The sequence below is a fragment of the Antechinus flavipes genome, chromosome 4 (assembly GCF_016432865.1).
Source record: "Antechinus flavipes isolate AdamAnt ecotype Samford, QLD, Australia chromosome 4, AdamAnt_v2, whole genome shotgun sequence".
Classification (NCBI taxonomy): Eukaryota; Metazoa; Chordata; class Mammalia; order Dasyuromorphia; family Dasyuridae; genus Antechinus; species Antechinus flavipes.
Window position 1 is genome coordinate 135,647,362 of NC_067401.1, and position 20,294 is coordinate 135,667,655.

General features: G+C 42.2%; 1 protein-coding gene across 1 annotated transcript in view; it reads right to left on the bottom strand.

Moving 5' to 3' along the window:
- ARHGAP23 (Rho GTPase activating protein 23) overlaps positions 1-10,229 on the bottom strand; it is a 125,386-nt gene extending 115,157 nt beyond the window's left edge. Inside the window, exon 1 of the mRNA XM_051994673.1 lies at positions 10,050-10,229. Coding sequence (XP_051850633.1) covers positions 10,050-10,058 — 9 coding nt within the window. The 5' untranslated portion in view covers positions 10,059-10,229. The remainder of the gene's footprint in view (positions 1-10,049) is intronic.
- Positions 10,230-20,294: the final 10,065 nt, after the last annotated feature.

Consider the following 20,294-nt stretch of genomic DNA (forward strand, 5'->3'; position numbering starts at 1 on the left):
GTTAGAAAACATTTAGTCCAATTCCATTTTCCTAAAGTCTAACTCCATTTTTTTAATATAGGAGGAAACTGAGGCTGGAAGGGAAAGTGCCCTGTCCAAGATAGAAGTTGCGGATGTGAAACTTTTAAAGTGTTTTCCAACCGCAAATGCTGTGATGAAGAGGATAATGGAGCCGAATATTCTAATTCCCTCTAAAAGAGGGATTGTGGGAAAGGAAGGGAGTTGGGAATAAAGAGAATAATCCATCACACTAGCATTTCAGAAGTCAAATCTGACCTTAAACTACACTCTCTCCCAACCATCTTCCTCCAGGATATGAAACAAGAGCCAGGTACTACAATGAGGGGGAGGGTCTCATTCTGGAAAAGAGTTTTGGCAATAGAAAAGATTTCAGGCTAAAACACTAAAACCAAAGGAGAAATGGCGCTCTCTGGTGGACAGATGGAGGAACCTAAAACGCGGACTGTTAAAGCAATTTATTGCCTGCTCCCACCTTTAATCACCCTCGCTTGGCTGCCTTCCCAGCCCCGGCTCACCCCGACACACCTTTTCCCGACCCTACCTCTCATCTACCTTCTCCAGACATAATGGGTACTCCTGGTGGAACAAGAAAGTGGCCACAGATCCAGGGTGAGATTACACCAAGAGCTATCTCTATCTCAGGGGAGGTGCTAACATTAATTTCTTTTGAAGGGTATCTATTGTACCCTTGTCTGTATCTTGTCAGCCAAGCGGTGGGAGGGAAGCATCCGCTCACCATCACTTTGCTGATGCCATCAGTTCGCAACCTGATACTATATACTTCAACCCGCACAGTCCCTAGGGAAAGGGGCAAAGAAAATTGTTTCACAATTTCCTAGATTTAGAGCTAGAAAGTCCCCAAAGATCTTCTAATCTGGCAATTTTCAAGATGAGGTATACACATCCTAAGGAGTGCCCAAGGTGATGCGGTGGGGTACAGGAAGAAAATATTATACCATTTAAATGTATATTATTGCATAGGCAGTAAACTTTGCAAATATTAAATCTCCAGATAAACCCTGGTGCCCTCAATCTGTCCATATATTGTATCGTTATGTACTGTAAGTCAAGGTATCCTGAGGGGAGAGTGCTGGAGTTCTACTGTGGGATGGACTGAATGTGCTATCATCCCCACTGGTTCACTTTCAGCCTATTGTAATGTATTACAGCTAATGAAGGGAATTTTTTTGGATTATATTATCTGGTTTTATTTAATAAACTACCCTTCACAGAATGGACAAATATCTCAAAAAGATTCTTGCGAAGAAATCAAGTAATTCTAACTACATGAACACAACAGAACAACAAATAAAGTCCAAAACTTCTTTTGTTCCTCCTTCCAAGTTAATCAGTCACATGAGGAGGGAAAAACAGTGATCTGATAAGAAGGTGACCTAAACAATTCTACATTATCAAGAAGATTGTTTAAAACATAGATTTGCATCCAGTATTATTAATGATGAACCTTTATTGTGTCTAGAAATTGTGTATTATATTGTGTCTAGAAATATTATCTAATTATAGTATCAGATAATTATGCTTAACAAGACATTTAAAACCAAAGCTTGGGTTGCCAAAATAATGTGTATCACCTATAAAAACTCTCATATTTATACACTTTCAAGAATTTGGAAACAAAATTTTCTGTCATACTCAAAAATTCCAAATGACAAATTTTAGTGAATTGTGAACCTACTTGTTAAAAAAATAAAACTGCAATACTTTTTTTGATTAATTTGCAAGAAAGGAAAATTGAATTTAGCAGAATTTTTTTAAGAAAACCAACTATTTTTGTATAATTAGTAGATGGGATTTTTCAAGAAAGATTATGATTTAGTAAGAGTAATTAATGCTATACTTTTTCCATCTGGCTTTCTGTATCTTTGAGAAGTATTATTTTTCAACACCAAGACCAATATAATCAAGAATCATAATACATTCAACTTTGAAACAGACTTCTGCTGGATTGAAAAATGTTTTATTCAACATTTAAATAAGTAGATTCAATAACATTGTTTTGATTAAAATAATATAATTGCTCTATTGAAAACAAAAAAAAAACCTTTGTTGCTTTAGTAAAATAAAAATTATTTTTTAAATATTCATTTCATCTTTATCTCATTCTTTTAAATTTTATTTTGTATATATTTTATGATATATATATATAATATATAGTAATACAATTATCTACTACACATATAATCTTTAAATAAATAGTAATATGTTGGAAGTGTATTCAAATATTTTTTACTCATTGGGATAAACTTTCAATAAAGTTTGGACACTGCAGATTTAGTCCAACCCAAGCTTTTTACAAAAGAAAAAAACTGATATGATGCAGGTTAAATGACTTGTCTAAAGGCACAAAGAATGAAAGTGGCAGGGCCGGGGCTATGTGAAGAGAACATTAGTGTTCTCTCTGCCTAACACTGGCAGTTGTCTCTTACTGTCCAGGTATCACATATTGATCTGGCATGGGTAGCAAAGCTATAGATGTCTCTCCTTAAGAGATTGAGTCTCTACTGGGTCTATCCTGGGTATCTTAGATGAGAAAGAAGCCATTACTTTCTAACTGTATAGATCTCCCAAAGCACACAATTTCTTTAGTGCTGGATTTTGGAGGCAGGAAAGACCTTTATTTGATAGTTTCTTACTGTCAAGTAAATTAATCCTCCTGACTCTCTGTTTTTTCATCTGCAAAACAGAGATAATAATATTTGCCATTCCTACCTCAGAAAGTCATTTTGAGGAAATTAATTTGTAAATCCTAAAGTATCACAGCAACATTAAGTTAATATTATTCAAGATCATAGGACCTGAGTTAAAATTCCAATTTTGCCACTTCCTTCCCTTGCTTTATAGGTCTGAACAAGTCTTTTTCTTTCCCTCCTTCCCGCCTTCCTTCCTTCCTTCCTTTGTTCCTCCTTTTCTTCCTCCTTTTGTTTCTCTTTTTCTCTTTCTTTCTCTCTCTTCTTTCTTTCAATCTTTTTTTTTCCTAAGCTTCAGTTTTGTTATTGTTCAGTTATTTCAATCATGTCTGACTCTTTGTGACCCCATCCAAGGTTTTCTTTGGCAAAAATGCTGGAGTAATTTGCTATTTCCTTCGTCAGTCCATTTTACAGATGAAGAAACTGAGGTAAAAAGGGTTAAGTGATTTGCTCAGAGTCACCAACTAATAAGTAGCTGAGGCTAGATTTGAACTCAGAAACATGAGTCTTCTTGACTCCAGGCCTGTCACTCCATGTACTGTACTACCTGCCCTAACTTTCAGTTTATAAGCTTCATTTACAAAATTAGATGATTAAACTAGATTTAAGGTGCTTTTCAATTTTATATCCATGATTATCTAAGAAATTTTATTTTGCTGCCCTTCTGGGCTAAGAATATTTAATGGGAGTCCAAAGGATCAACTGAATTAAACTGAACATCATGGGAGCTGGGAACATTTTATAGTTGAGGAAACTATAGTAAAAGTTAAATGACTTGCCCAGAGTCATATAGCCAATAACTGAATTTGGATATTTCTGGCTTTAGACCTAAAGATCTAACAACTGTATCACCTAGCTATTCCAGAGCAGCTATTGAGGCTAGAAGAAATAGAGACTGGATCTGTCATTTCATTATTATAGGAACTTCCCGGAAGAGTAAATTCTCTCCAATAATGTAGATTAGCATTTTGTCTTTAACTTCTAACCTTGGCTGCCTTAGAATACTTGAGAGTCTAAGATAGAGATTAAATCTCTATTCATCTCCATCCCCTATTCCAGGCTGCCTTGCAATAGCAGATCCCTGTGGGTTTCATTGACACCTTCTCTTTCCTTTGGCTCCCCACAAGAGCCATAAACCTCCTACACAATTAGGAGAGACTACTGAATTTGGAAAATTCCCATTTGGATGCACGCTCTGCTCCCCTCAATTTCCTCTTTTCTTTAATACAAGCAATAGGTTCAAGGTGAGAGAGAAGCCCCAGACCTTCCTGTCCAGAAGAAGCATGAAATAGTAAGTGGTCAGTTAAATCTAGAAACCAGAGACCAGGATTCAAGCCCTGCCTCCATTTTTCTAATAGGATATGATTTATGATCAGAAATGTGGTTCCTTCATCTGTAAAATGGAGCCAATACCACCTCATAGAAAATGTTGTATACCTTTAACATTGTATGGTACAGTAGGGGAAACATGCCATGAATAATCAGGAGAGACCTGGGCTCAAACTCTCCCTACCTCTGACACCTCACAGCTGTATGATCCTGTGTCCTTCCCTTGCTATCTTTGAGACTCATCTCTAAAATAGGGGTAAAAAAAATACCCATAGCTACTTATCTCACAGAGTTGTTATGAATATCAAATAAGATGGTATAACTATAAACCTCAGAATTGTAATTATATACAAATGTATGCTATTATTTATCCAGGGTTATACAACTAATAAGTATCTGGGGGAAAAAAGGAATTGAAATCAATTCTTTTGACTACAAGTCCTTAATAAATAACAGTCTACACTAGTTTTACAGCTAGTAAAGCATGTTTCAAATCCACAATTCTACTGTTCCTAAGTTTGGCACTTTAACTATTTTGAAACCCTGCCTTTAAACTGCAAGTGGTCCTTCTTTTCTCAACATTAACAACAACAACAGGTAGACCACAGTGGTATATTGGAACAAACACTGGATTTAAAATCAAATTTAGTTTCAGGTACCTTCTCTATGACCACTGGCAAATCATATAACTTGTTTGAGTTGTAGTACAATAAAAATGTTGGACTAGCTTTAAAAGAAAAAGAAAGGAAGAAAGGAAGAAGAGAGGAAGGAAGGAAGGAAGGAAGGAAGGAAGGAAGGAAGGAAGGAAGGAAGGAAGGAAGGAAGGAAGGAAGGAAGGAAGGAAGGAAGAAAGGAAGGAAGGAAGAAAGGAAGGAAGGAAGGAAGGAAGGAAGGAAGGAAGGAAGGAAGGAAAGAAGGAAGGAAGGAAGGAAGGAAGGAAGGAAGGAAGGAAGGAAGGAAGGAAGGAAGGAAGGAAGAAATGAAAGCTATTACTTTTTAAAATAATAGAGAGAAGGTAGCTTTATGCTTAGGCTAGAAATTTTAGCTGCTAGAATAAAAGAAAAAAAAAGTTTGAGGGGGAATTAGGTAGAGAAGGAGAGGGGAGAATTAACAGAGGAAGAGAAAAGGAAAAAAGTTGTAATCATAATCTGGGGGCACTTAGGAAGTCACCAACTTTGTCATACCTAAAGACTCAACAATAAATTTGTAGCTTTTTTTTTACATTTGGTTTTATTTTATTTTGTTTGCAGAAAATCCCATAACTGAGCACACCAAATGGACAAAACAGGAGATAATTCTTTGAATTTTAGAAGGATTTTTCACTTTCAGGGCAGAGGTCCTTAAAATAGGTATTCCCCTTGTCCTTTTCAAACAGGATTCAATTTATGAAAATTCTACACATGTGCAATTTTCTGGAGGAGCTATAAAGTACAGTGCACCTGACTGCATGAGCTTTGGGTCCCTCTCTGTTGTATACAAGAAGAAAAGACGAGCTACAGTCAATCATGACAATAACAGTGATAACTTACTGGATACATTACAATGGAGAGAGTTGATTTGCTTATTCCCCTTAGCGGGTCTATCCCAAGAATCTGAATGACATGAGAAGAGGATTGGGGAAAAAGAAATAAAATCATGGAATTAGGTTAGAAGGGATCTTAGATACCATTTAGTTCATCAGAAATCTGGGCTCAATCTGGATTGGCTAAATGTGACTGTCCCCCCCTCCCATCCCACCCCCACACTCAGCACTTTGAGTCACAGCACATGGAATATGGTACCAACAAAAGAAATGCCGATAGGCCACAGATATTGGAACTTTATGACATTAAGCATCAGTCTATTAAAAATAACCTGAAGAGAGAGCCAGCTTTGGAGCCAAGAAAACCTGCATTAATGTCCTGCCGATCCAACATTACTATGAGATCATTAAGTCGTTAACCTTATTAAACTTCAGTTTTCTCATCTGAAAAATGAGGGAGTTAAACTATCTATGTCCTTTCCAGCTTTGGAGCTATAAGATTATAACTCTAAATTAGGGAGGAGTGAAGATCTGCATTAATGGGAAAGTTCCCACGTCAGTCAATGCATAGAGACAGAGATATGTTCATATTTAAGTGTACACACACACACATTGTCCCAAAAGTTTTAGTGGAATTTAAAGAGTTTCTGGGAACCGTATGCTGGGGTGGGGAGACGCACCCGTGTAAAAATGCTCCATGTTGTACCCTATGCAGAAAGGGTGTCTTGCCCGGGTCACACAGGTAAGATCAGTGAAAGTCCCCACACCTTCTGATGACCTAGCCAGTAGGCCCGACTGCATGTTCTGCTGGGTAACTGGCCCAGAAGATGGAATCAAGAAAACATGAGCTAACAGCCTACTTTAGACAAATTACTAGATCTAGGACACTGGGCAAATCCCTTAAACGGGGTCAACCTCAGTTTTCTCTTCTGTAAAGTAGAAATATGGCCTCCAAGAAAAGGAGCATCTCCTTCACTTGGGCCGTGGTGAAGGTCACCTATTTAGGATTTCACAAAACTTAAAGAGCTACATAGATGCCAATACTTATTATTTTTATTATGTTATTATGTGGCCTAGGGCTAAAGAATTAGAGAGGTCCCATCAAGTCACCCCCAAAATTTCTATCCAAACAAGAAAGGATGTGATTCACTGCTTGAAAGGGTGAGAGAGGACAGTTTGTAACTTGGTGTTTTACCAGATAAAATTAGGCAGTGGGGTGGTTTGTTTCCAGGCCTAATCCATTAGTGAATCAGTAGGATGATTTCCAGGTCCTCTGGGAAGGACACACCGCCTCCTTCTCTCCTCATGCCTGTGCCCCCAGTGGGAATGTTGGCAGAAACCCAATTAATCTGCACTAAACCGTCACAGATCTCAACCCACAGACCTCCATCCTCCTGTCTTCTTGTTCCAAGACCCAGACTTCTATGAAGCTGCCAGGGACTATTTGTATTAAAGTCCAGATAGCAAACAGGCCTGGAGATCAGTTCTCCCAGTGGAATGTACTCTTCTCCCAGAGCCCAGCACTAACCACTTGCTGTAGCCCCAATACCAGATCTCAAACTTCAGACCCCCTAGATCTTTAGCCCCATTCCCACTCCCCTCTTCTACCACTCTTGACCCTGCTTCCTTCTTACAGATGGGGAAACTGAGGAAAACAGTGTCGAGTATATCCCCAAGCAGCTAGCGCTTTTTTCTACTCTTCCCATATGACCTTGCATATAGTTATATTTACTAATCAAAGGGTACCCCCCTCCCAGTAAAATGTTCCTTGGTAAAGCAACAGCAAAGAAGGGAAAGGGGACAAAGATGGACATATTTGTCTATATACATGAACAGTCTAGAAGATGTGGACACACTTGTCATGAGGAATTCCTCCTCACTCCACCTCCTAGAAGCCTTGGATCATCAGTCTACTTCCAAGTCAACTACTCCATGCCTCGTGTTTCCTGCTGCATCCAACTTGGAACAACGTGGGATAACGGGATCGTGAGATTCCCCAGTGGGTCACGACTCAGATCAGTAAGCCCAGTGTTCATCTTCCCTTGTTGCCTCAATGCTCTCCCTTCATCAGAGACTTTTCTTCCGGGGACTATTCGGTGACATGTGGGAAAATAGGAAAGCCTGAATATGGAGCACAGATTGGGAGAGAAAATCCGAACAAGAAAGCACCCAACCTACCTGATCCTACAAATACGCCCACATCTGGCAGTTGGCAGATGTTGGCCCTGTTCTAAGGATAATCCTTAATGAGGACAGAAATAATCATGATGTGGGGCTTTCCCAGGTCACTCAGATGCCCAAGTGGGTCGGCAAAGCCTTTGGTCCAACGGTTACCTTCCTCACCTATGTACCGAACTCCTTGGAATCAGCATATTTCAGGAGAGCTAGGTGAACACGGACACTGTGAGGGTGGGGATAACATCTTCTCCCTAGAAAAAGCCATCTCTCTCTCACACACACAGAGTATATTTTTCAGCTTAAAAATGCACTAAGATTTTTGGGCCACCACAAGACAGATATGTCTGTCTGTCTATCTCTCTATGTGAGTTTGGATGTAAATTTAAACTTTATTAGCTTAAGATTTCATTAAGACTTCTGGGATACCCTGTGTGTCTGTCTATGTATATATGTGTCTGTATCTATATATACATATATATGTGAATATATATATACATATCCTCTATGTGGATGTATATTAAGGCTTTAATAGCTTAAAATTTCACTAAGACTTTTTGGAATATGTATATATATATTTGTGTGTATACATGTTATGCATATTATATAAGCATGTATGTAAATGTAGCTGTGTTAGGTGTTTGTATGTAAACATATGTGTATATATCTGCATGTATATACAGACTCCATGAAAAACACACGTCTATAAAATTGTTCTTTGCTGCCCAGAGGAAAGTGACTCCCCCAGATCACACATCCACATCTCCCGGGGAGCTCCATATATATGGGCAAGCACAGAGTGAGCTCTTTCTGGGGTCTGCATTTCTGAGTATGTGAAGGGCGCAGGCGAGTCCTCCCCTTACCCTCTCCTACTCCAGACTCCCCTGTCACGAAAGATCCTGCTTGCTGTTGTAAAGGACTAACAAGAAGGGAGGGAGAAGCAGAAAGGGGGAGGAGCCCAGCTCAGAGGAGCTCCTCACTGTTCTTAAAGAAAGGCTGAGGGGAGGGAGTCATCTCACTGGAGGACTGAACCAAAGGTAGGGTATGCGAGCGGACATCCTCACCTCTGCGCAGCCCTTAAAGCTCCCACTGCTGTATCCCCAAGTTCTCCTCCCCCCCACCCCAAAATGGGCCTTACTCCCAAGGGGGCCACACCTCACACAGCAAACTGTGAATGTGCACGTCGGGGTAAGACGGATTGTTGACATTTCGTAAACGCAGGATACTCTTTCATTAGATGTGATCGCAGTGAGAGGTGTACGATGTTAAGGGAAGGCGATATGTATGTGTGTGAGCGCGCGCACGCGTGAGTGTGCCCCATGTACACTCCCTGGGTGTAGGCTTTAATTCAATTCTCCTTGTATCTCCCTGGATGTTGACTAAAGGGGGAGGAGAGGGCATAGCGGCGGCTTACCCTGAAGTACCATGGGGAGAGAGAGAGAGAGAGAGAGAGAGAGAGAGAGAGAGAGAGAGAGAGAGAGAGAGAGAGAGAGAGAGAGAGTGTGTGAGAGAGAGAGAGAGAGAGAGAGAGAGAGAGAGAGACAGAGATGGAGAGAGAGAGACAGAGACAGAGACAGAGAGAGATGGAGAGATGGAGAGAGAGATGGAGGGAGAGAAAGAGAGAGACGGGGGAGAGAGAGAGATGGGGAGAGAGAGAGAATGAGAGAGAAATAAGGAGGGAGAGACAGAGAGAGAGATGGAGAGATGGGAAGAGAAAGAGAGATGGAGGGAGAGAAAAAGAGAGAGATGGAGGGAGAGAGAAAGAGAGAGGTGGAGGGAGATGGAGGGAGAGATGGGGAGAGAGATGGAGAGAGAGAATGAGAGAGATGAGGAGAGAGAGAATGGGAGAGAGATGGAGAGAGAGAGATGGAGGGAGAGAGAGAGAAAGAGAGAGAGAGAGATGGAAAGAGAAACCGGAAAGAGAGATGGAGAGAGATGGAGGGAGAGATAGGAAGAGAGAGAGAGAGAGAGAGAGAGAGAGAGAGAGAGAGAGAGAGAGAGAGATGGAGGGAGAGATGGAGAGAGAGACAGAGAGAGACAGACAGAGAGAAGAGAGACAGAGAGAGGGAGATGCCAGTCTGTGTCACATCAGCCCCTTCCTCACAGCCAGCATCCTTCCCGCCCATGCCCAAGGCTACCCTCACGGCCCCGCCCCCACCAGCTCGAGCTGGGAGCGGCCTTTCCCCCCGCCCCCAAGGACTCTCGGCTCTGGCCATCCCCAGACTCCAGCAGATATTCCGACTATTAAAATCTCCCTCTCTCCCATCTTCCCTCCCACCCGCCCCCGTTCCTACCTGCTCCATGTCGCGCCCTCTCTAGGCCACCCTTGCCCGGCCAGCTGGAGAGGGCGCCGGCGGCGGCGAGGGCTCCATGCAGCCGTGCCCGCCGAGGTCTTGCCCCCAGCCTAGGGCCGGACAGTGCCAGCCCCAGCCCCAGGCAGCCGCGGAGCCGCGGAGGAGCAGAGAAGCGGCTGCTGAGGTCTGGCACACCAACTGCCCCTTCCCATCCCCTTCCTTGCAGGCCCCGCCCCTCTGCCCGCCCCCTCTGCCCGCCCCTCCTCGATGAAAGCATCACCCTCTCGCACACGTTAGCCCAGACCCCACCCAGCCACTGCCCTGCACCCCTCTTTGCACCTTGCTTTCTGTCTGCACGGAAGGGAGGGGGCTGCAGGCGTGCCTTGCGGTTGCCAGCCTCGGCGACGAAGGAGAGGGACTCCCAAAAGGAAAGGCCCGTCATCACCTTCTCAGGGGTCAGGGAACTCAATCCCCCCGAATAAATAAAGCTGCCACCTCGTCAACTGGGGGGAAAGTAGGGAGGGCTCATGCGGAGCGAGGGGGGACATTCACTGTCCAAGAGTAGCCTGAGACGCTTTAGGCCCAGAGGCGCACGGACCCGCCATCCCTTCATTCAGCAAATTTCATCTCCTTTGTGAACAACAAACTGGCTGGTTTGGAAGATCTGGCCAAATGGTCTTGCCCGCCGAAAGGTTTTCACGTGATCACGAGGAGTGGACTAACCCTAGTCAAGAAGGGAACCCTGACTCAGTTTTGTACCAGAGTCTTCAGTTCAATCATTTACCAAAATTTGTCCCTGGGGGCGTACATAATTCCCTCCCCCAGCCCCCCGTGTTTACATTGTGATTCGGAGTGAGGGTGGGGGCGCCGACTAAGGACAATTGGGCTCCTGTCTAGAGTGCTTAGGGTAGGAGGGAGAGGGGCTGAGGCGAGAACATCCTCTGTGGGATGTCCCAGTCAGTGTGTCAGAGGCCGGCTCTCTCCACCGCCGCCCTGCTTGGGGGCAATCCCATTATTTCCCCAGTCCCACAGAAGGGGCAGCAGAGGCCAGAGTCCCTGGCCAGCACCCGAAGAACCTGGTTTTGGCAGCGTGCCCCCTGCCCGGAGGAAATGGTGCCGCTCTAGCAAGGGGGCATTGGCTCTGAGTCTTACCGAGACGCTAAAGGGTTAATTAAAATGGACTTTTCTCCCCTCCTAGGCTGCCAAAGAAGAGGCTGTTGGGGTGGTGTCCCTGATGCCAACCCTCCTGCCCTTGTTGCCTGAAACATCCAGCCTGGCTGGGCAAGCCAGAGTCAAAGGGACGTCACATGAGTAGGCATGTGAGAGATGGGCACTCTGCCCAAAGTGGGCTACCCAGCATGGAGTGGGAGGGGGCCGCAGAGCTGGGGCTGAGAGAAGAAGGGAGCCATGTGTGTCAAGGAGGTAGACTCTCTGCCCAGACCGCTCCCTCAGCCAGCACACTATTAAGGGACAAGTCCTTTTTGTTCTGGTAACTTGGTTCTAGTTCCCCTCCTCCCCCTACCCCACAGTCGGGCACTGGAGTGGGGAGACTGGGGGAGGTCACCACAACAGAGACAGGGAGAAAGTTGGAAATCCTTTGTGCTCCTGGAAGGGAGAGAATGGAGGACAAAGGGGGCTTTATGGGCAGGGTATGAGTGGGGTGCTGGGGTGAGGGAGGCAGGAATGTAGACCAGGGGCAGGGAGGCCCAGAGCTCCCCAGGGCAACTTAGTTTAGGGCCAGGGAAGGAGACGAGGAGGAGTCTGACTCCCCTATTCCCCCTCACTGGGCTAGATTCCTCTGCCCCTATGAGTGGCTTGGCCATGGACAGCATCAACTTGAAAGAAGGGACACTTATAGTTTCCTACTTATGGCTCTAACCAGAAGCCTTGGGGCCTTCTCCTGAAAAATTAATCCAGATCCCTTTAGTTCTACTTCCCTCCCTCCTCCCAGCTTCCCGGGGCTCTGGGCGGTCATGCCCCTTGATGTCCCCCAGATGGCTGGCACAGTTCTCTCAACTTCCCTCCTATGCCCTCTTTTTGCCCTAGTGGCCACTAAGCCATCCAAGAGTCTGTGTCAATTGGCAGTGGAGCTGGGGGGGAGGGGATGTTAGACATGGGTGGGGTCACAAGGCTAAGGGGTCAATGGGTCCCTTTGTCCCTTCAGACAGAGTCTGCTCTAAGAGAGACCAAGAAGGGAGACTTGCTCAGACAGACAACCAGTCGTGTCTCCCCCCCCTCAAGCCGGGGCCGAGAAGACCCCCAGAGCAGCATGAGGGAGGAAGTGACAGGCAGGGGGTGGGGGGGTTAGTGAAGATGACCTTCAGAATCTTCTCCAGTGCAGAGTGCTGTGGTGGTGGGGAGATGAACAGACTGGAAGAGAAGGAGACCCAGAGAACGTGAGTTTCCCATCCTCATTTGACATCCTCTCCATAGTTGGTACCTCTCCTTAAGCAAAAGAGGTTTCCTGAGGCTCTCAGCCATGCCTTTGAGTGGAGCAAGGCTGTAATTTCAGACAAAGAGCCATCAACACTTTCAGCTACTCTCTGCTCATTACTTTAGCTGTATGACCTTTGTTTTCATTACCTGGTCCGTAGGCTGTGATTTAATTGATATTCCAATGAGGAAACTGCTTTCACCCAAGCAAAAAAAATTTTTTTTAAATAGTCCCGCACCCTCAGGAGCTTTATATTCCCTTGAGGGATTCAGGAGGAGACAATATATACACAAAGAAACGAATTCAAGCTATAGACAAAGTACAGAGGGATAGAGGCTGTTGCCTATGAATTTTCTGATCTAGGGAACTTCTGGGGGAGAAAATTCCCTCTACCAAAGCAGGTTGGTACTAGCTCTACTACTCAAGAGTCTTGGAGAGTTATTTAGAGCACTGGAAAGTCAAGAGACTAACTAGCCTAGGATCTGTGTTACAGGTGGGGACTGAAGTCAGGAGCCAGCTTCCTAGCTACTTTCCAAGCTGCCTCTCAACAAGAAAATGTTTGTTGCATTGTTAACTTAAATTCCCCAGGCTTCTGACAGACATACCAGGGACCAGGTAGGAATCAGAATAATGGGAGTAGCTTATAAATCCTGACTTTACCAATTAGTACTCGAGGTCATTCTTCCCTCTACTGCTGTGTTTATTGCTTGGAGGTAAAGGGAAGGGCTGAGTCTGGGAGCAGAAGGCAAGGGAGGAAGCTGCTGGGATATCTTGGAAGAGGTGAGGATGGATGGGGGGAAATGAGGGAGGACAGAGGAAAAGAGATAGGAGGAAGAAAGGGGGCAGACAGCCTCAGTCCTCCTCCTTGTCTCCACCTGCTGTTTGCTGAACAAAGCCAAAGATGATGCAATCCTGGTGAGGGAGAGCTGAGATTGCAAAGCCTATGAAAGGAAGAGTTGAGGGGGAGACCAGAGGAAGGGGGGGTGCTGTATGTGAAGAGGGGTATCATGGAGGGTCTGGCAGGGTTTAAGATCTCTACTGGCTGGAAGGGTTCTGAGTTTGTAGTGAAATCAACTATCTAATGTACACTTTCCCTGGGTTCCTGTCAGCGTCCCCCTCCCCAAGGATTAGCTGGGGCTAAATCCATCCCAGATGCCAGTTGTTTTTTTATAAAAACTAAAGTCAGACATGATGCAACAACAGCATCATTCCAGATGTACTGGGAAATGACAGTGCTCTCTGGAGGGAGAAGGAGAGCAGGGTTGGGGGGAGAGGTGGTAAGGAGAGAAAAAATGGAAGACAAACACACGGCTTTGGGGCTCACATCACACCACTTTCCAACAAGGTATTAGGCTATGGGACTTAAGGCCCATTTATGTTTTGGGGATGTAAAGAGATATAGCATCTCCTATGGACACCATAGACATTCAGCACACATCTAATTACCCAGTTGTGGGGAGGGGAGAATTTGGAGGGGGAGATGGAAGAACCTATCTCACCTCCAAGATGTCAGTCCTCTCTGCCTGAGACTATAGAAAGCACAAAGAAAGCTACCTCTCACGCTTCTCACCTTCTGTGGGACTGGACTACAAGGGTCTCAAAGGTCCTTTCTACTCTGATAATCTGACTTCATAGGATGGAGGCGTCCTGACTCCTCAGCAGAGTCACAAAGAAGGTAAAATTCAGCTTCCTTTCAATTGATGTACACTCTCCCCCAGAAGAGGTCCATGGAAGGCATAAAGTGTTAAGTAATGGCTATGGGTCAGGTAGAAATACCTTTCCAAGAATCCCACATACCTGGGATGACATATTTCACACCGGCCACTAGATGGCAGAGGAAGTCTGCCACAGAAGCCACTGCATCTAGCCTCCAATATCTATTTTTTCTATTGGGTTTAATTTCTACTCCTCAAAGGGTTCTTCTTTCTTTTGCCAGTTTCTTACCCTCGCCTAACCCTACTCCTGTCTCTCTGTGGTAATTACGTTTCTCTTCTACAGGCTCTTCTTCTTTTTCGTCTCACAGTTCTAAAAGTAATGCATAAGAATTTTATATACTTTTAAAAATATTTATACTTTAACTTTGTTTTTTTTTTTTTCTGAGTTGCCAATTCTCTCCCACTTTCCAGGAAGCAATATGAGATTAACTATACAAGTTGAAAGCATGCAAAAATATTTACATATTAACTGTGTTGCAAAAAAAATTTTTTAAAGCAATAAAAATAATTTAAGTGGAAAAAGTTTTAATCCACACTCAGATTTCATCAGTTTTCTGGAGGTGAATAGCTTTATTATTCGTGAGTACTTTGGAATTGTGTTTATATATGTGAGCACACACATATTATATATGATATATGGCTTTACAGATAACATTTTATGTATATATAAAATTGATCATTATAAAACTAGCTAAGTCTTTCACAATTGATCCCCATTATATTATTACTGTTACAGTGTACAATGCTCTCCTGGTTCTGTTCATTTCATTTTGCTTCAGTTCATCTAGGTCTTACCAGGTTTTGATGAAACTATCCTGTTTTGTTATTTCTTATAGCACAATATTATCGCATCAGTCATTCACTATTTAATTATTCCTCAACTAGTATCCCCTTAAATTTCCAATTCTTTGTCACCACAAAAAAAGCTGCTATAAATATTTCTGTCCATATAGGTCCTTTTCTAAAGGCTACTTTTTAAAATACTCCCAATACTCCTGCTGACTCTTGAGCAGGATTTCAAAGAACCAGCAACTCTTTTCAACCACTAGGCACCTTACTTACCTGTGTGACTTTTGGCAAGTTACTTATCCACCCTGGGCCTCAGTTTCTCCATTTATAAAATCAATGTTGATTATCTCCAAGAGTCCTGCTAGCTTTAAATTCTATTATCCTCTGAGCAATCCAATTGAACTAATTCTTATTTAAATTCTGTATTCAAGGCATTCTGCTGGGCACTAAGCATGACAAAATGTATCAGGATGTGGTCTGCTGCCTTCAAGAAGCTTCCAGTTGAATAGGGACACTAGGATAATAGGGACCACAAATAGCTATGTCACAAAAAAAAATAGAAAATGATTAAATACATAGAAGAGGTTAGAGTGGTTTGAGAAATTACAGGCTAAAGGGATCTCTTTTACTGAATGGTATCAAGGAAGGCTTTAGGATGAAAAGGGAGGATTTATCCAGTCTCATTCAATGAACAAATTATTCAGCATCTATTATATGCACATCATTTTTATATCTCTGGGTGACTTCCTTACTGCCTTCTAAACAAAATACAAATTCCTTATGTAGCATACAGTCATTGGGGTTTGCTCTTAATCCACATTCAGCAGGTTAGAGCACAAGTTTTAAGGAGATAACTGTGTCCCACCATATTAATTGTCTGGTTAATCTCAACTCAACATCAATTAATCAATTCTCATCAAGAAGCAAGGACAAAAGAATATTATAAACTTCCCAAACTAGGAGCACACTTTTTCTCCACCATCTCAGTGAACCCAAAAGTCGAGTGGTGATTACCAACCATTCCCTCTGATTAGATTCCCTCTTGAATGTGTCACAGCCATCCCCAGTGTGGACCTACTGACTCCATTCACTGCTGGGTTGGTTAAGCAGGTGTCATCTCCTCAAGAGTGACTCTTTAGGGAGTTATGACAGTGGAGGGACACAACTGCAGAAGCTCCCCCAGAACTTCTACAGTAGCCATGGTAAACATAGCAAAGTAAATCCTAGAAATTCAGGAAAGCTGAGAAAAAGTCAACCCAGACCAGCTTAGGGAGGTCTGTGTACACTGGGATGGGGGGCCAGGAGGCCAGAGCTGCAGCAACAGCTCCTGGTGATGATAGTGGCAGTAGCATTGTCAGGAAGCATCTCAGTGCCCAGGAACTGAAGACCCGAGCAGAAAAAGATCCCAGGGACCCACATATGTTGGAATACATGGGAGCCACCTGACAGTGGCTGCTGGAGATCCAGCCCAGACCTGCAGAATGGATCTCCCCTTACGAGAGGGTGATACAAGGAGACTGAGATTCAGTTGCGTTGTCTGACCTCCTTCCTCTTCCCTCTGCCTCCAATTTATCTCATGCCCAATCGGCAACACCTGTGTCAGCAAAAGCTGCCCTGCTACTCCTTCAGACGCTGTGATCCAGTTGTGGAGGCTCTCGGAGAATTGACCTGTCCCTTAACACATATACCAGCAAGATTAGGGACCATTTGGTTGTTCTGCTGTCCACTATCCAGTTTCAGGATCAGCAAGAGTGGTCATGGTCTCAAGAAAACAAAGACCCAGATCAGAAGGGAAGAGACCAGACCTCTCCCTGGATCACACAATGTTAGAAGCACCAAACTCAAGTGCCTCCCCCCAAACTGAGCTATGAAATCAGCAGAAAGACATAAAGGGCATTGAGACCAGCTACCCCCTCCTCCCACTCACTCAGAAGGGAGCAGAATCCAACCCTAATATAAAATCTAAAGTCAAGAAATCAGCTGGAAAAATTAACCCAATCATAAAAAGTTACTATGGTGCCAGGGAAGCTCAAGAAGAACTCAGAGGAAATCGAATTGAAAAAATTTACAAGCAAAACGTCCAATCTGTGTGCAGATTGGACACAAGCCCCAAAAGAATTTCTAGATGTGCTAAAAGAAGCAGGGTTTTTTGTTTGCTTTTTAAGAGAAAAAAAGGTCATACTATACCAAGCTCAGCAGTTATGGCTATTGGAAGACTGCTGTGGACTCTAGATGCCGGATGTTTGAGGGTTCATCCAGACATTTAAAACTTGCAAGGTCATGTATAGACTCCCCAAGAAGTCCATACCATTTCTTCTTTTTATTTAAAGCCACCAGGGAAAAGAAAGTTTTGTCTATTGAACTTTTTGTCAACAAAAGTTGTTCTGATTCAGTAACCAATTAAACAACTTTCCATTAACACACTTAACTAACAGAAAACAATGAATTCCTGAACAGATACTTGAAAATGCTAATCATTCTGAAAGATCCTAATTTGTTTAGTGTATTTCACTTTTTGTCCCCAAGTTTGATAGAATTAGAAGCATCTGAGGGGACTCTGAAATTCTTTAAAATTTTCCAAAGTAGTACTTGAAACTTGGGACCTTAATAATATTCAAAAAGAGGGTAGAAAAAAAATATTACCCACTGTTATATATTTCATTAAAATAAAGATCAAAAGGAAAAAAACCTCTTTCAGGACTGGCTGTCTCGAGTCTACCATTAAGGGCAAATGTTAGGATTATTTTTGATAACTTTGCAATAGTCACTTCTGGTTTTTTTGGTGGTTGCTGAACCCTGTATATATTTGACATTGTCATTATGTATGCTCTCTGTATATTTGTTATAGTCATTATGTATTTAGTTTTCCTGGACTTTCTTTCAGCATAATGTCCTCTATTCATAATATTCATTGCTTTTTACAACAATATTCATACAATCTTATTTATTTCCCAGTTGATAGTCATATTTCTAGTCCTTGGCTACCAAAAAAAAGTGTTATTTTGTTGCATGTAGGGTCCTTATCAATGACCTCTCTGGGTGATATACCTAGTAGTGGAATCTCTGGGTCAAAGAGTATGGAAAGTTTAGTCATTTCATTTGAATATTTCCCAACTGTTTTCTAAAAGAGATACATCGATGGGCAATTCCAAATGGTTGCTTTTTTTATATTGGTGAATTACTCTCAAAAACCCATATCTAATGAATCAGTAGATTTTTAACCTCCATTATGGCAGGAATTATTTTCTTATTCTTGTCTATGTATCCCAACTGCTTACTTAGCACGATGCTTAGAATGGAGCAGGCATTAAATAGAATGCTTGCTGAACTGAAAATCATCACATCCAAATCATATTTACATTAAGCTATCTTGATGGTATTTGGGAAGGAGCCTTTTGCCATCAACTTACTTGCTCTGAACAACTTATTTAAGTTCTCTGGGCTTTAGTTTTCTTAGTCAAATGGGATTAATCTATGGTATTCTATACCATAGCTCAACTCCTATGTATAACGAAAAAACTATGGAATAGTAGGGAAATCATCCATTTAAATGAATTTTTAAAAAACAAAAACTTCATGGCATATATTTTTTAAAAAGGAACCTAATTTCATTTGAAATAAACATATGTATAGAATTACACATGTTTAATATATATTGTATTACTTGTCTAAGGGAGTGGGTGGGGAGAAAGGAGAAAAAAATTGGAAGCAAGGTTTTGCAAGAGTGAATGTTGAAAACTGCATTTATTTTGAAAATATAAAGCTAAAAATAAAGAGTCAAAAACAAAAAAATAAACATGAATTATTACTCTGGTGTTGGCATATACAGATTCTAAAAGACAAAGACTACTTATAATTAGCATTGAAAACATATGCTGATTGAAAAGTTTTCTAAGTTAAACATTCTTCTGCCTAAAATTTTTTTTTGGCCTTTCCTTCCCCATCCTGTCTCCCATGAAATATGAAAGGCTGAACGTCAGATAAATCCAATGCCAATATTATAAATTTTTTATTGTCTGGTTGTTTTAGTCAGATTCTTTGTGACCCCATTTTGGAGTTTTCTTGGCAAAAATATGGGAGTAATTTGCCATTTCCTTCTCTAGCTCAGATGAGAGCTACAGATAGGAAACTGAGGCAAACAGGGTGAATGATTTACCCAGGTCACACAGCTAGTGTCTGAGGCTGGATTTAAATTCATGAAAACGAACTTTCCTGACTCCAGGTTCTATCCACAGCACCACCTAGCTGCCCTATCATGAATTAAGAACAGTCAGAATTAATGCTGTCATACTATCAAAGTGTAAGCTCTATAAAAAGTGGAGACCTTAGATTACTTCTATGAACCTAGTAGGTCTTCTGTACAAAACAGCTATCTACCAGATAGATAGCATTTTTAAAAAATCAATTTATTCCTTGTTTACAAAAAAAAAAAAAATCTATATGGTTGCCAGAGCAGCTGGTTAGGTCCTCTGAATAGACACACAAGTGTCAGTCTTCACAAGATGCTCCATGAATTTCTGGGAGATTTAGTGATAATCTTTTTCTACAGGTCTCAGGTTAGATAGCCTCGGTTTGCTTACTGTTCATTTGACTTTATCTATGGAGGAAAAAAGGCAGCAATAATGAATGAGTCAAATCAGAGAAACTTGAGATTTTTCTTTTAACTTTGTACTCAAGAGTTTAGCTTACTTTTGTCCTGAGGATTGTGGGGGCAACCTAAATTTCAAAAGATCCAGATTAAAATCTAAGAAAGTCTGTGTCATAGTTATGGTGCTAAAGACTCTTGTAAGTAGTTATCAAATGCCTCAGCACTTTCAGTCCTTTGTGGTAGTTGCTGAATTTCAGACTTTTGTTTTTCCTTTTCACTGCCTCCTGATTGTAGAGAAAACCTACTGAATTGAAATCTTGAAACCCTCAGCTTGTTAGTTGTATGGTATTCAACAGCGTCCTTCAATCCTTCTCATGACAGAGGAAAAGGTTGTGGAAATACTGTATGAAGAGAGCAGATTATTATTCATATTTTGAAGGACAAAAAGAGAAAAGGAAGTTTATATGGGATAACACCTTATCACCACTTCACAGGTTCTGCTACAACTCCTTCTCCATTAGAACCTACAAAAATATTTAATTCCCAAATTGAATTGGGATTGAGTTTGGAATCAGTGCAGCTTTTTCTAAAGTTTCCAACTTACCATTGTGGTATATGAATGTTATGGAATATTATTGTTCTGTAAGAAATGACCAGCAGGATGAATACAGAGAGGACTGGCGAGACTTACATGAACTGATGCTAAGTGAAATGAGCAG